A 17,299-nucleotide genomic window follows, 5' to 3' on the forward strand; every position below is an offset into this window, starting at 1 on the left:
CTTCCGTATAATAAAAAAATGTAAAAAAATCACTGATTTTTTTTAAGCCTTTGGATAAGATGGTGTAGAAGAAGGAGATGTTCCCAGGTGAAAATATTTGGATGGGGCACCTACTGGTTTATGAACTTCATTCTTTTTTGGGGGGAGTAACGGGGGATCAAACCCAGGGTCTCCTGCAACCCTGTGAACTTAACTTTTCAGGACTGGCCCTCAGCATACAGAAAGCAACTTTCTGACTTGCTGCCTCTCAGCCAGCTAAAAAGGTGTGGAGAGGAGTAGGAAGGAAAAATAGTAAAACAAACAAAAAAACTGTTGCTCTCCAAGATCTGAGGGATTGGGAAGGGTTTTCTTCTTAAGACTTCTGGACTGGGCATGTAGCTCAGTCTTGCAGCCCCTTGCCTATTGCTTGTGAGGCTCTGGGTTCAATTCCCAGAGGGTTCTAGGATCCTAACAATCCTGCTGCTGAAAACACCACTTTTTATTTTGATTCTGCCCCAACCTGACATGAACCTGTTACCTTCCCTTGTCCTCTGATTGGAAGAGATTCTCCTGCCTATCCAAAAGATACGAAGCCCTGAGAAAGGAAGTAGTTCTCATGACTGCCTTGGTGAGGCTTACCATTTCCACCCTGCCTTCCTTAAAAAAAAAAAAAAAAAAATTGGGGAAAAATAAAAAGAGGCTAGGGTCCCCAGTGGGTTACTTCTCCAAAATGGGGGCTGTTGTTCCTTTTCGGAAGCTATGTAAGGGGGCAGGACTCCTGTACTTAACAAGTGCTGGGATGTGTCCAAAGTTCTGGAAACCTTGGGAAGCAGAAGGGTGGCTCCAAGGAATTGAGGAGTAGCATTCCCACAACTAACACCGGGAGGGAAAGATGAGTCCGTCCTGGGGTCCGTGTTGGGCCCTAGTGCTGGGTTGCACTTGCCTCACCTTCAAGTCTGTGAGGGGTGCATGGGGAGCGGTAACAGTAGGTGAAAGATGAGGCAACAGGGAAGAGAAGGTGAGAGTTAGTGGGGCGGGGCCCTCAGGAGTGTGAGGTAAAATTAGGAACCCATTTCTGAAACTTGGAGGGATTCAGGACACGAGGAGTTGAAAAAAAAAAAAAAAACCAAAAACCCGCTATTTACATCCTGGCAGTCTCTCTGTACTCGGTCTCCCTGCTTAGTACCCAGAAGACCCCAAATCGCTCTCCCCAGGCTGATGCAGGACGCGATCGGTTGCCGTGGCTCCTAGGGCGGTGGCCCCACGGCTGCTCCAATCAGCGCCAGGCGGAGGAATCGGGGCGTGGACAAGCCGAGGAAAGTTATAGCAGATGCGGAGGGCGGGGCCGGCAAGGGAGCCCCGCATCCTGGCCGTGTCAGGAAGCCAGACCACCCATCCCGCGGGGTGTCTTGGCGGCGTCCTGCGGGAGGGCACAGGGGCCACAGGAACCCGTCCGGATCTAGTTGACCCAGGGAGCCATGGCGCCTTCGGGATTTCTCCTGACTGGAGCCTCCTTTGCCGCCTTCGGGGGCTGCAGTTGCTGCCCATGCCGGGATCTGCTGCACAGAACCGCTGGAAGTGGCGGTACATCTGTAGTCTCGCTGATACACAGCCTGCTCACCGGGACCGGGATTGGGGTGCTGCTCCGGTGCGGGGCCCCAGGGATTCGAGAGGCACTGGAATGAGGATGAGCAGGGAAAGCTGAAGCTAGAAGACCCGGCGTGTACCTTCAGAACTGATTGGAGAGTGCTTCAAAGTCTGAGACTGGAGTGGGGACATGAATGGGTGGGAGGGAAGTACCCAATCTGAGAATGGGTCGGGGTCTCAGATAGTCTGGCCTTGGCTCCCCCATTTCTCTCAGACGACCACCAACTGGATTCATGGCCACCGGCCCTGAGTCCTGCTGCTGGGGTCAATGTCAGTGGATCTGCAAGGAAGACTGGGCCGGTGAAGGGCAAATTTCGAGTGGGAATTTCATGTCCCCTTCTCCCATCTCCATAGGTTACTTCCTGGCCAATGGAGCTTACATGCTGTGGATCCAGACCTGGGTCAGGCCTAGGACCTTCTTTGTCACCATTTGTGGGAGGACTTTGAGAGGCCAGACAAGAAGGGAGACCTGCCCAACTTGGGTTCTGAACCTCTCTTTAGCTTTCTTTCCTCTGACTTCACACAAATTCTTTGACCCTAGCTGGGGTTGATCATTCCAATCCTAGGATGAATTGGAGGAGGGATTGACCGCTGGCCACAGTTTGGAATTTGGACACTGCCCAAGAAGCTTGGATCCCTCCAAGTGTCCAGCTGATCACAGAAACTATGAATATGGAGATTTCTGATATAGGGTGTAGGGATGGGGCACAAAAGCCCAGGAATGGAAGTTGGGGGTACTGTACAGATGCTGAAGCCCCAAGATTAGACAGCCCCTGAGCCAAGGTAGTTCAGTCCCCATGACAAGGGAAAGCATAAAGGTCAGGTTTGGGGGAACTTTCACAAAATGCTCTAGAGTCCCTTGTATAGGGAGAGATTGGGACATGATGGGTGCAGGTCATGGAAGGTCCTCTGACCTAGACTTCCACTCCCAGATAATGCGATGCCTCTCCCAGATAATGTGCTGCCTCAGCACCATTGTTCTGTCTCCTTACTACATGGGCTTCTTAGTGGTGTCTCTGCTCTTGGAGCTGAACTCTGCCTGCTTGCACCTACAGAAACTGCTGCTGCTTTCTCACCAAATCCTCTTCCTAGCCTTCAGTGTGACCAGTGGCCCTCTTCCACCTGATATTCCTGTGGTAGATGAGTCTGTGGTTGCTCTGGCAGCAATGTCAGGTGCCTCTTGCTCTGGTCATCCTTGGTGGAACTGGACTGGTCATTGTGGTTGCTGCAAGTATTACACTGTGTGTTGGAATCCAGATCAGTCATCACTGTGGTCTTGGCCCCACCCTTCCTTGGGTTGAAGAAAACCAGGTGGACTAGAACATGTGATGTTGAGCCTGTCACCAGGGACAATTCCATTCTCAGCCTAAAAGTCTACAAAAAATGGCAGGCTCCTCCTCTACCAGCCCTAGACAGGAGATGGGGCCAGGATAAGGAGATGGTGATCTTTACTGAACAGTTCTCCGTGGGGATAAGGACTGGACTACCGTACCTCAGGTCCTCTTCCAGCTAACTAACCTCCCCCTAGTACCCCCTTTTTTGTTTTGTACTGGGTGCTTAACCACTGAGTCACATTCCCAACCCCCCCCCCTTTTTGGTGCTGGGGATTGAACCCAGGGCCTTGTGCATACAAGGCAAGCACTCTACCAACTGAGCTATATCCCCAGCCCATCCCAGCCCTTTTTAATTCTTATTTTGAGATAGGATTTCACTAAAATGTTTAGGACCTTGCTAAGTTGCTGAGGGTGACTTTGAACTTGTGATTCTCCTGCCTCAGCCTTCCAAGTCACTGGGACTACAGCATGTATCACTACACCTAGCTACCTACCCCCCCCTTTTAAGATCCAGGAAGAAATGCTGATGTTGGTGACTGGCTGGGAATGTGGGCTCCTGTTCACTGAATTCCATCATCAGATGACCACCCTTTCCAGAAAAAGAACTGAAGAGAACAACCAGAGCTATCAATACAAGGTGGCAAAAGGCATGAAGCTGGAAGAAATTGCCAATAGAAACAGAAACTCTTTACTCTAGCATAGGGACAGATGAGGGAAAGTGAGGTCCCACTAGAATCAGAAAGATCTGGTATGAAGACGGTAGGACCAGAAGAAAGAGAGACCTTATGTGATCAAATTATGTCAGTGGGAAGGGGGCACAAGAGATGCTATTGCCAATAGGAATGGGTATTACAGTTGCCAAGTGACAGAATAACTCAGGCCACTGCAATTACTGCTGATGCTTTTGGTTCTCAAAGCCATACTACAGGTATTGAGTTTGTGCTTAACCTAGTCCTACTATGTTCAACCTTTTTAATTATTTTGTATCTTCTGATTTTTCAAAGAAAATGTACATTCTTAGAGGAATGGGGATGGGCTAGGTCTGTCTTAAGATAGCACTGAAGCCCAGAGCCATAGATGGAACTCAATTAACCATCCTGAGTGTTTACTGTAGGACTTTCCCAGGGCCAGGGTCTCATGAAAGAATGAGGGCAGGGGCAGAACAGGTGATAGAGGTTCCCACTTGGCTGCAAATGGATAAAAGAATAGTTGGACCTCTTCTGGATCTCATTTGAGAGCTCTCCTTCCTTCCTTCCCTGATATTCCTGCTATATGTTTTCTATGACACAAGACACCTCCTTTCTCAGTCAAAACATCCACATTGAGCCAAGAGCAGTGGAACAGGCTCATAATCCCAGTGACTCAGGAGCTGAGGCAGGAGGATTGCAAGCTTGAGATCAGCCTCAACAATTTAGCTAGGCCCTAAGCAACTTAGCAGACTCAGTCTCAAAATATAAGACAAAAAACACTGGGGGCTGAGGTTGTGCCTCATTGGTACAGCACTTGCCTAGCACGTGTGAGGTCCTGGGTTTGATCCTCAGCACCATATAAAAATAAATAAATAAAATAAAGGTATTCTGTCCAACTACAACTAAAAAATAAATATATATAAATAAATAAATAAATAAATAAAAAGAACTGGGGATGTGGCTCAGGAGTATAATGCCCTTGGGTTCAATCCTGAGTACAAAAAAAAAAAAAAAGAAGGTATGATAAATATAGAGCAGATTAAGGTTATTATTTTATTTTATTTTTTAAAAAAATTTTTAGTAGTAGGTGGATACAATACCTTTTTATTTTTATTTATTTATTTTTATGTGGTGCTGAGGATTGAACCCAGGACCTCATGAGTGCGAGGCAAGCACTCTACCACTGAGCTATAATCTCAGCCCTGGGTTACTATTTTACTAAGCAATGGAAGAAAGAAATAATACTTTCTATCATCCACAGAGAAGATACATAAACAAAAGCAAAAGACAAGATTTTTTTTAATTTATTTTTTTTAGTTGTAGTTGGACATAATACCTTTATTTTTTATTTATAATGTGGTGCTGAGGATCGAACTCAGGGCTTTGCACATGAGAGGTGAGTGTTCTACCACTGAGCCACAATTGCAGCCCCAAGATTTTTTTTTTTTTTAAGTACTGATAAACAAGCAGGGTATGGTGGTACACACCTATAATCCCAGCAGCTCTGGAGGCTGAGACAGGAGGATCAGGAGTTCAAAGCCAGCCTCAGAAAAAAGCAATGCACTAGGCAACTCAGTGAGACACAGTCTCTAAATAAAATACAAAATAGGGCTGGGGATGTGGCCCAGTGGTCAAGTGCTCCTGAGTTCAATCCCCAGCAAACACATATGATCAAATTTCGTCAGTGGGAAGGGGCCACCCTCGCCAAAAAAAAAAAAAAAAAAAAAAAAGTTTGTTAAGAAGCTAAAGGAAAGACAAAGAGGATGACAGAGATAGGGATGGATAGAAGGAGGCACAGGGAAGGCAGAAGCAAAGAAAGATTGAGAGTGAGCAAGAGAGACGCCTTAGCAGAAATATAGAAAAAGATGTTATTACAGAGGCTGAGAAGAACCCAAATCACAACTAGCCACAAAGAAGACAAGAGAAATTTGAATAAAATAAAGGCTGATAGAAAAGAATTCCAAGTATAAAAGGCACAGCCAGTCTAGACAGAAAAATAGTGAGAGTGAGTGATAAGGAGAACAAATAGACTCTGGAGAGATGGAGGTGATGATAGTGGCAGATCCAGAGATTAGCATAGGGAGGAGAGTGGAAATAGAGAGGGGATTAGTCAGGGGAGCTGGGAGGCAGAAGGGCAGAAGGCAGAGACGGCAGCCAGTGGAAAGACTCACTGACAGAGGAGGGGAGCAGGAAATATGTTGAACTGGTGGCAGACAGAAAGACAAAGGACAAACAACTATAGTGCAAACCACTGGCTGACAGTGACTGATAGAGAGTGGCAGGAAGAGAAGGACAAGACAGAATCAGAGATGTACACTGAGACAGAAGAATAAGCAAAGGGGCTGACCAGAAGATTCTCAGAGAGGAGAAAGGGGGAAGAACAGAACAAATAAATATTGGAAGGAATGAAAGGAAGAACAAAGAAATGAAGAGAGAGAGCACACTGAGTGTCGTCTCACATGTCTGTAATTCCAGCAATCTGGGAGACCGAGGTAGAAGGATCAGAAATTTGGGGCTGGGATTGTAGCTCAATGGTAGAGCGCTTGCCTAGCACATGTGAGGCACTGGGTTCGATTCTCAGCACCACATATTTATATATATAAGTTCATCAAAAACTAAAAAAAATTTAAAAAAAGAAGGATCAGAAATTTGAGGCCAACTTTGGCAAGTTAACAAGATCCTATCTCAAAATAAAAAGGGGTAGGTATTTAAAAATAAAATAAAATAAAAAATAAATAAAAAGAACTGGGGATGTGGCTCAGGGAAAAATTTTTTTAAAGTATGTATGATAAATGTAGAGCAGATTAAGGTTACTATTTTACTAAGCAATGGAAGAAAGAAATAACACTTTCTATCATCCACAGAGAAGATACATGAACAATAACAAAATTCAAGATCTTTTTTTTTTTTTAAGTACTGCTAAACAAGCAGGGTTAGATCATTTGCCTAGTATGTGTGAAGCCCTGGGTTCAACACCAGTACCACAAAATAAATAAATAAATAAATAGAATTAATATTTGTTTTGGTTGTTGATAGACCTTTATTTTATTTATTTATGTGCGGTGCTGAGAATTGAATCCAGTGCCTCACACATGCCAGGCAAGTGCACTACCGCTGAGCCACAGCCCCAGCCCCGACAAATTAAAATAAAAAAAATTATAAAATAAATGAAGAAAGAAAAAAAGAAATAATGGAGACCTGGAAATAAATTTAAAAAGTGAGATCTCTGTCACAGAGTCCTAAAACACTGAAGCTCAATGGGGAAAAGTAACAAATAGGAGCTCAGGCACTGGGTTCAATCCCCAGCACCACACACACACACACACACACACACAAACACACAAATGTAGAGATTGAGGAGAAACTCACAGTTGGAACTAGATAAACACAGGCAGAAAATAAGAGCAGAGGATTTCCATGTAATAAGACTAGACTCTGAGAGGTGCAAGTATAGAAATTAAGATAGAGAAATAGGGGCTGGGGCTGCCAGGGCTCAGCGCTGGGTTCAATCCCCAGCACCACAAAATTAATTAATTAATGGATGGATTTTAAAAAGAGAGAGAGAGAAACAAAGGTTTTTTTTTTTTGTTGTTGTTGTTGTTGTAGTTTGTTTTACAATACCTTTATTTTTTATTTATTTATTTTTAATGTGGTGATGAGGATGGAATCCAGGGCCTCGCACATGAGAGGCAAGTGTTCTACCACTGAGCCACAACCCCAGCCCCTGTTTGTCTGTTTTAAAGCAGTATTTCCCTATGCTGCCCAGGCTGGCCTGGATCTCCAGGACTCAAGCCATCCTCCTACTGAGCAGCTGAGACCACAGATGCTCACAACCACACCTGGACAAAGTCGAATTTTGTTAAAGAGTTTGTCCTTAATGAAGTATCTTTAAACCAGGCATAGTATTACTAGCTTGTAATTCCAGCAACTCTGGAGGCTGAGGCAGGAGGACCACAAATTCAAAGCCAAACTGCAATTTAGCAAGCCCCTATCCCAAAATAAAATAAATAGGACTCAGAATGTGGCTCAGTAGTTCAGTGGTAGAGTGGTAGCAAGCAAGAAGCTCTAGGTTCAATTCCTTGTACAGAAAAATAAAAAAATAGTATCTTCAAAACTCAATTTGTGGGGTCTGGGGTTATAGTTCTTGCCTAGTGATAAGAGTGCTTGCTTCACACGCGTGAAATAAAGAAATAAAAGTATTGTGTAGGGGCTGGGGATGTGGCTCAAGCGGTAGCGCGCTCGCCTGGCATGTGTGCGACCCGGGTTCGATCCTCAGCACCACATACAAACAAAGATGTTGTGTCTGCTGAAAACTAAAAAATAAATATTAAAATTCTCTCTCTCTCTCTCTCTCTCTCTCCCTCTCCCTCTCTCTCTCTCTCTCTCTCTCTCTCTCTCTCTCTCTCTCTCTTTCTTTAAAAAAAAAGTATTGTGTAGTACAACTAAAAATATTAAAAAAAAAAACAACATTCAATTTGCAGCTGGATGTGGTGGTGCACACCGGCAATCCTAGTGGCTCCAGAGACTGAGGCAGGAGGATTGAGAGTTCAAAGCCAGCCTCAACAATTTAGTGAGGCCCTAAGCAACTCAGTGAGACCCTGACTCCAAATAAAATATAAAAAAGTCTGGGGATGTGGCTTAGTGGTTGAATGTTCCTAGGTTAGAGCTCCAGTGCCAAAAAAAAAAAAAAAAAAAAAAAAACGCACACAAAACAAACAAAAACCCTCAATTTGCTATCTTAATTGAATACCTTGTTTAACAAAAAATGTTTTCTGTCTTGAATTTTCAAAGAAAAAGAAATCTGAAAGGGCTGGGGATGTGGCTCAAGCGGTAGCGCGCTCGCCTTGCATGCGTGCGGCCCAGGTTCGATCCTCAGCACCACATACCAACAAAGATGTTGTGTCCGCCGAGAACTAAAAAATAAATATTAAAATTCCCTCTCTCTCTCCTCTCTCTCTCTCTCTCTCTCTCTCTCTCTCTCTCTCTCTCTCTCTCCTCTCTCACTCTCTCTTAAAAAAAAAAAAAGAAATCTGAAAAACCCATGTGAGGAGGGTGTTGAAGTCAATATTAATTCATTAATTTACTGTCATAAATTCATGGTTCAAGTGAGTACCCTCTGAGTAGAAATTGATGATATCTGTGAGGGGTGCCCCAAAACTTGACCACTAGGGAAATAAGACTGCTTTTGTTGTGAGTTACCTAGTAAAACCCCTATAGGAAGGATGAAGTTAGCTGGAGTTAGTGGACATCTGAAGAGTTTGGGATCATACACAAATGTCTATCATTATGGCCCAGTGAAATTTCAGAAACACAGGACTGAATTGTGATTATCATTGAGTAAGCAGGGCTGGGGGTATAGGTCAGTTGGTAGAGTGCTTGCCTCACATGCACAAGTCCTGGGTTTAATTCCCAGTACCACAAAAAAAAAAAAAAAAAAAAAAAAAAAGAAAGAAAGAAAGAAAGAAGAAAAAAAAATTGTGAAAGCAGGAGTGAAACAACATAGTGTGGATCCAGTAAAGATGATGTGACTCAAAGAAGAATCGAAAAATCAGGACCCTAGAAAAATGGAAGCTCAAAAACATAGAGGTGGGGCTGGGGATATACTAAGTGGTAGAGCACTTGCCTGGCATAAACAAAGCCCAGGTTCAATCCCCAGCACCACATTAAAAAGAAAAAATGTAAGAAAGAAAGATTTTAAAAAAGTAGATCACTAAAAAAGAAAGGAAGAAAAGAAAGCAGAGATTGGCAGATGCTTTATTTGGTATGAGTCTAATCACCAAGATGGTGCTTGCTGGATCTAACCACAACCAGGTGAAGTGGTCTTCAAGATTACTTCCTCATTAATTCTTTAGTAGATGACAGAAGCTGCTTTTGTAAACCAAGCTAGAAAGTGGATCTCTGAATAGAGAGTTGGTAGAACTGCATTTTGATGAGAGTGTAAAGTTGATTCAGTTACAAATTTGAATATATCTATTATATATGTGCTATATGCTTTTGCAGGGGGGTACCAGGGATTGAACTCAGGGGCACTCGACCACTGAGCCACATCCCCAGCCCTATTTTGTATTTTATTTAGAGACAGGGTCTCACTGAGTTGCTTAGTGCCTTGCTTTTGCTGAGAGTGGCTTTGAACTTGAGATCCTCCTGCCTCAGCCTCCTGAAGCGCTGGGATTATAGGCATGTGCCATTGCAACTGGCTGCTATGTGCTTTTATATAATGCATTTTTACAAATGTCATATGTATTTATACACAAACACTTACCAATGAGATATAGAGAGAAAGAGAGGAAGAGAGATATTTTTACTAGTGGTTCCTAGATCTATAGAACTTTGTCACATTCCTTATGACTAAAACACTCTGGTCACTTCAGGTGAACTGGGCTGCATGAAATAACCACACAAGAGACAGAGATACCTTTTTCTTTGGGGTCCTCTGACGGCTCCTCTGACCTCAAGGGTCCACAGTAAAGAGAGAGTGAGAGACAGCACTTGCTGAACCCCTTTATTGAGGAGAAGCCAATCAAGAATGAGGCAAGGGGCCAGGTTTCAGGGGGTTGAGTCTAGCTTCATAATGTTTGCTGCCAGCAGGTTGATTGACATCTAGGAAGGCCACACCCAAAGGCAGAGCAAGAGAAGGGGACACACAAAAGGGCATTTCCATGGAACATTCTATCCCAAACAGGGCAAAGGAGTAGTATTACAGAGGAATAGGTGAGTGTAGCTCAACTCCATGGGTGACACGCCTACATCTGAAGACACGCCCTCAAATTCCTGGTCAGGACACCACAGTCCAGGTCACTAGGAAATGTAGTGACCGGTCAAAGCCTCTTGCTTCAGGATGGAAGGCTCAAATCATTCAGAGTGGCTCCCCACAGAACTTATTTTACTTATGTGCTGCTTTGTGGTGTACACTGCACTATTAATTTTCTGCTCCCTTTAACGACATTGTAAGTCTCTTGAAGGCAAGAACTATGTCTTTAGCTTGTTGCATTGACTGAGTCAATAATGACAATTTTTTTGCTGCTTATGATAAAAATACACATATATGTATACACACACATATATTTGTTGTGTTCGGCCAATAGAAACTCCCACTTGAATTAAGATTATAGTTTTTAGGGCTGAAGTTGTAGCTCAGTGGTAGAGCACTTACCTAGCACGTGTGAGGCACTGGGTTTGATACTCAGCACCACATAAAAATAAATAAATTAATTAAATAAAGGTGCCTGGGTTTAAATTAATTATTTAAATTAATTAAATAAAAGTACACTGTGGCTCAGTGGTAGAACGCTGGCCTAGCATGTGTGAGGCACTGGGTTAGATTCTCAGTACCACATATAAATAAATATAAATTAAAAAAATAATAAAATTATATCAACAACTAAAAAATTAAAAATTATATATTTGATTTAGTGTTTGTAGCTTTTATGGGTTAACCTGGTAAATTATTTTCATTCCTATTACATTGTTTACAGTGTACATGAGACATTTTATTAATGGACATGAATTTGTGTACTTAGCCTTAATACTTCTTAAGGAATGTGATGGTGCACTAGCATAGTATTTTAGTAAACTTTTTCACCACTGTGACTCCAGTTAACATTCTTTTTGAACTACAAAGCCCTAGAATACTCCAGATCTTCTACAGTCAAATTGCAAATTCATGCCAGGTGCGGTGGTGCATGTCTATAATCCCAGCTAGCTGAAGGCTGAGGCAGGAGGATTACAAGTCGGAGGCCAGGGGGCTGGGGATGTGGCTCAAGCGGTAGCGTGCTCGCCTGGCATGCGTGCGGCCCGGGTTCGATCCTCAGCACCACATACAAAGAAAGATGTTGTGTCCGCCTATAAATAAATAAATAAATATTAAAAAAAAAAAAAAAAACAAGTCGGAGGCCAGCATCAGCAACTTAGCAAGGCCTTTATAAAGTTATCGAGACCCTGTATTAAAATAAGAAATAAAAGGGATTGTAGTTCAGTGGTAAAGCATCCCTGGGTTCAATTCCTAGTACAAAATCAGCACTGGGGTAAAAACCCAAAGAATTGTTTAGCCAGATTAATCCTGCTTTTACGAGAAAATTAAACTGAAATCTTCATAAATTAATTGTCAACACTTTATCATGTTTAAAATCCAGATTTGTCAGACTGCAAGTTAGGAACCCTCATTCTGTAAGAGACCATGAAAGAGAAGTTACTGTAAAAAGAAGACTACCTGTTGAGATGAAATGTTTCTTTAGGATGATTAATTAAGTCATAGCACCCATGGCTAAACCTTCATTGTGCTCCCACCACAAGGAAGGTACTCTTTATACATTATCCAATTTAATCCTATATGATAGATTCATCCATCAGTTTTATATGAAAGAAAAGAAAAAGGGTTCAGAGAGATTGAGCAATTTTTTCAGGTTTGCCTACTTACCTAGTGCCAAGAAAGACCTGGACTCAACCCACGTCTTGCACCATCTGTGGCTGACACCCCCACGCCCCCACTCTATCTCTTTCAATGCTGGAGATCAAATCCAGAGCCTTCCCCATGCTAAGGACATGCCCTACCACTAAGCTACAAACCCAACCCAACATCTCTATTTTTGTCTGCTAACAGTATAGGAATTTTCTTTTGAAAACAACCCCTCTCCCACTGCTCTTCACAGTGGGCATATGATCTAAGCCTGCTCAAACAGAATATCATATCCTCTTTTGCTAAATTAAGTTCATGACAAAGGAAAGACATTGAGCCTCAGTACCTTGACTACTACTAGGACTTTCAGCTAAGATGTGCTCTATATGTTCTGATCTTGCTAATCCAGGATGTAAAAGAGCTTTCCTGAGCAATGAAGCAACACAGAAAAAAAAGGACTCAAAAGATGGAGAGCAGGGCTGGGATGTGGCTCAAGCAGTAGCGCGCTCGCCTAGCATGCGTGCAGCCCGGGTTTGATCCTCAGCACCACATACAAACAAAGATGTTGTCTCCGCCAAAAACTAAAAAATAAATATTAAAATTCTCTCTCTTTCCCTCTCTCTCTCTCTTTTTTTTTTTTAAAAAGATGGACCAATTTCTAGCATCATTTGAGTATTTAGATCAAGTTGAATTGGAATTACATTTGAGTCATTAAGAGTAGAATCATCTGGAGTGTGGAAAAGAGAACAATGAGGAGAATCAAAGAATAATAGTCTGTTCACTTGGGACCCTGGAAAAGAGAGGCTCAATTCAGCAAAAAAACCAAACCAAAACAAAAACTTAGTTGGATACAGTGGCACATGCCTGAAATTCCAGTGACCCTGAGGGTTGAGGCAAGGTGGATGGTAATTCAAGGACAACTCTGGACAATTTAGTGAGGCTCTGTCTGAAAATAAAATTTAAAAATGTCTGGGAGCCAGATATAGTGACATATGCCTGTAATCTACTACTTGGAAGTCTGAGTCAGGATGATTACAAATTTGGGGCCAGCTTAAGCTATTTAGCAAGACCTGTCTCACAGTAAAAAATAGAAAGAGCTGGGGATGTGTCTCAGTGATAGAGGGCTACTGGGTTCAATCCCTAGTTCACACACACACACACACACACACACACACACACACACACGAGAGCCCTGCATATGTAGCTTAGTTGTAGAGTGCCTGCCTAGTGTGTACATGGTCCTAGGTTTAATCCTCAATACACACACACACACACAAAAAAAAAAAAAAAAAAAAAGATTACTCAGTCTGGAGGAACTAAAGGAACTGAAGTCTGGAGAAGTGAAGCAACTTATCCAAGCATACCCACACAGTTTGCAGCACAGACAGAATTAGAATCCAGGTCTTTGATTTAGTTCAGGGCTACTTCTTATATACCAGATTGCCTCTTTCTTTATAGAAAGTCTGAGAAGTGAAAAAACTTCAAGGTGGAAAGGTAAGAGCCAGCTAACAACTGAAGATTAATCGAGTCACATAAATTGCCTCTAAAGTAGTATTTATAGGTCGGAATGTTTCAGTTTGAAAGCCAGACTTTACCCACTATTGATTTCTGTACTTTTAAAGAATACAGTAACTATGCAGGGCAGAGGTTCACTTCAGTTTTCTTCTGCAGACGTGAACAGCACTTAACTTGGTATTGCAGAGCAGTACCTGCCTCTGATCTAGCAGAAGCCAAGACTTCACTGGCCTCACCTTCTGTAGGACCTAGACACAGAAGTCCAGATCTCAGACTGAAGGCTTTTTTTTCTGCAGCAATAAGGATATCAGCCGTGTGGCTTTAGGAGCAGAAGAATCGGAGGTAATTAGTGAAGTAGGATGTTAAGAGTCCCTAAAAGGGACTCCACTGCCAACCAAAAAAACAGACCCTGGGACAGCTTCTGACATTCCAGAGATAGTAAATAATTTCTTAGGGTTAAACTTTGTCCCCCTCTATCTGGTCTGCCTGCCCATGCCCTTGAGTGAACTTCCTCATCTCCTTGACTAGTGAAAATTGCTAATCCTAGAGGTTGAGAGAGTTGCATGGGGACTGTCCCTGCATCACATCCCAAATCAGGGCATTGCAAAAGGAAGACAGAGAAGCTTGCACAACTGGTATGTCACAAATGCTTGATTCAGACCAACAGTGCCACCTACTATTCACCAGCTCCCCTTAGCAGCTTGTCCAAACACCATTTTCCTCAAGCTCCTGCCTTTTCTTCCCCAATTCTGTTTGCAGAATCCAAATGTTCCTGCCTTCCACAATGAGTCAACGGCATTGCTCTGTAAGACTAGAAGAATATAGGAATTATGAATGGGGAACTAGGGTCCTGGGGAGATTGAGGAGGGAAATGGACACAGTCTAAGGCAGCTGTAGAAGCATTTTCTTGACATATATCAACTCTTTTTTTTTCTTTTTTGTAACTGGGGATTGAACCCTGAGGCAGTTTACCACTGAGCTACATCCCTAGCCCTTTATTTTTATTTTTTTAGCTGTAGATGGATACAATATCTTTATTTTTATGTGGTGCTAAGGATAGAACCCGGTGACACACACGTGCAAGGCAGCACTCTACCTCTGAGCTACAACCCCAGCCCCATTCCAGGTCCTTTTGATTTTTAGTTTTGAGATAGGAACTGCACCTGGCATATATGGACTCCTAAAAAATCATATGAACTTTACATTCCCCTTCAAAATCTATCATTATCTGTTTTAACATAAAAATAATATTTGAAATAAAGTTTCAATGAAATTGCAATCCTTGTGGGGTGCAATGGTTCATGCATATAATCCTAGTGGCTTGGGAGGCTGAGGCAGGATTGAGAGTTCAAAGCCAGCCTCAGCAACTTAATGAGATCTTAAGCAACTCAGCAAGACCCTGTCTCTAAGTAATCTACTACTGGAAGTAATTTTTGTTTTGAGACAAGGTCTTGCTAAATCACTCAGACTGGCCCTGAACTTGTGATCCTTCTCTAAGTAAAATATTTTTTTAAAGGGCTGGGGATGTGTCTCAGTGGCTAAGAGCCCCTGGATTCAATCCCTGGTACAAAAGAAAAAAAAAACAATATTTGATTTTTAAAAATTTAACAAAATTTCAAGTGAAATTGTCAATATTGTGATCTAAGGAAGATATGCCATTTTATTCTGTGGTTTCAAGTATCTCTAGCACCTTTTACTTTTACTTTTTTTCCCTTTCAACAAATATTTATAAAGTACCTACTATATACCAAGCACATAGGAAGATACATAGTAGCGAGTTCCTTAGGGAGTCTGGAGTAAGATGGGAAATTGGGAACTTAAGAATCGTCCAGGGGAGGCAAACCAGAGGTGATGGATGTAGAGAAAGGTCACCCAAATATATATAGCCCAAGAATGAACAGATGACCTATAGATGATGAGTTGGTTTCCTTCTGACATCCCAGGGGTCCTGATCAGAATCCTTCCTCTTAAATCTATACTTTCCAGTATTCTCCTAGCCTGTGCATAGCAGTGCCAGTGTGAGTCAGGAAAACAGGAATCCTCCTCAAGTTAAACTATCCACCTCCCACTTCCTACATACGCACACAACTAATCACCAAGTTCAGAATGACTTTCACATCTATCCATTCCTTTCCAACTCTGTTGCCCCATCCTGGGCTAATCAGCTGTAGATTGGCCTCACAAGTATTCTCTCCATGGCAGCTCATCTATGAATGCTAAAATGCAAATGTGATCCTGTAATTTCCATGCAAAATAACATCCCATTTAAAAAATACCATTAAAAAATGGTATTGGGATTGAACTTAAGTGCACTCTATCACTAAGATATATCCCCAGCCGTTTTAGTTTTTGTTTTGAAACAGGGTCTTGCTAAGTCACTCAGACTGGCCTTGAACTTGTGATCCTTCTCCTGTCTCGGCCTCTGGGATTACCTGCATGCACCACTGGTATTTTCTACTTCACTTTTTGTGTGACTTTCTTCAGGTTACCAAACATGCCATGCTTCTTCTTCTCTTAGGACCCACATCAGCAGTGCCCAATGCCTGATATGTTTTCCATTCTCCCCACTTTGATCCTTCTGGTTTTCCTCCTTCTTCTCACTTTTTGTCTTATACATTTTCATTCTGCAGTACTCATTTCCAACATCTCTTTCCATAAAAGAATTTCCAAGACTCTTCACCCACAATTACGTTAAATCTCTCTGTGATTCTCATCAGAAGCATTTATTACAACTTCAATTAAATAACCAATATAGGCTTTGAGAAAAGTCCATAATAAGAAATATGTACAGAAGAAAATAAAATGAAAGAGAAAAATGGGAACAACTGTGGATAAAATACACATGGATAATAAAACTTGAGAAAAGCTCTTCTTAAATTCCTCAGAGAGACAAGGGAATATATTGTAACCATGAGAAAAGAACATGATACTACCAAAAGAAACATTCAGAAAGAACTAAACAGAGTACTTGAGAATTAAAAGTGTGATACCGGAAATGAAAAAACTCCTAGAAGAATGAAAGATAAAGTTAAGAAATCTCCCCCCAAAAGAAAATAGAATGAAAAAAAAATAGAATTAGAAAAGATGAGACACTCATGAGACCAGTGCAGGAGAGCCAATATCAAAATAATGAAAGGGAACACTAGGAAAGGAAAGAAAATCATCAAATAAATAATTAAATAAATATTCTCAAAACCAAAAAACATGGGTTGGGGTATAACTCTGTTGATAGAATGCTTGCCTAGCGTGCATGAAACCCTGGATTCAATCCCCAGAAACACACACACAAGGGGCTGGGGATGTGGCTCAAGTGGTAGCGCACTCGCCTGGCATGTGTGCGGCCCGGGTTCGAGCCTCAGCACCACATACCAACAAAGATGTTGTGTTCGCTGAAAACTAAAAAATAAAGATTAAAAAATTCTCTCTCTCTCTCTCTGTCTCTCACTCTCTCTTAAAAAAAAAAAAAAAGAAACACACACACAAACACACACACACACACACACACACACACACCCCAAAATGAAAAAACAGGGCGGGGGTTGTAGCTCAGTGATAGAGTGCTTGCCTAGCATGTGTGAGGCTCTGGGTTGGATTCTCAGCACCACATACAAATAAATAAACAATAAAGGTCCATCAACAATTAAAAAGCAATAAAAAATAAAAAACAAAGAAACAAAAACATGAGTAGTCAGATTGAAGGATTCATGGAATTCCCAGAACAAAATAAAAGGGCTGGGGGG

At 42.1% G+C, this 17,299-nt stretch overlaps 1 protein-coding gene across 1 annotated transcript; it reads left to right on the forward strand.

The window, feature by feature from the left end:
* The first annotated feature begins 1,457 nt into the window (after positions 1-1,457).
* On the forward strand, positions 1,458-3,139 carry Tlcd2 (TLC domain containing 2). Its single transcript, XM_077801268.1, is given in 8 exon segments — positions 1,458-1,503; positions 1,506-1,570; positions 1,572-1,627; positions 1,841-2,022; positions 2,025-2,059; positions 2,577-2,734; positions 2,736-2,886; positions 2,888-3,139. Coding segments are annotated over 8 exon segments (945 nt in total).
* Positions 3,140-17,299: the final 14,160 nt, after the last annotated feature.

Source organism: Urocitellus parryii, chromosome 7, assembly GCF_045843805.1.
Source record: "Urocitellus parryii isolate mUroPar1 chromosome 7, mUroPar1.hap1, whole genome shotgun sequence".
NCBI lineage: Eukaryota > Metazoa > Chordata > Mammalia > Rodentia > Sciuridae > Urocitellus > Urocitellus parryii.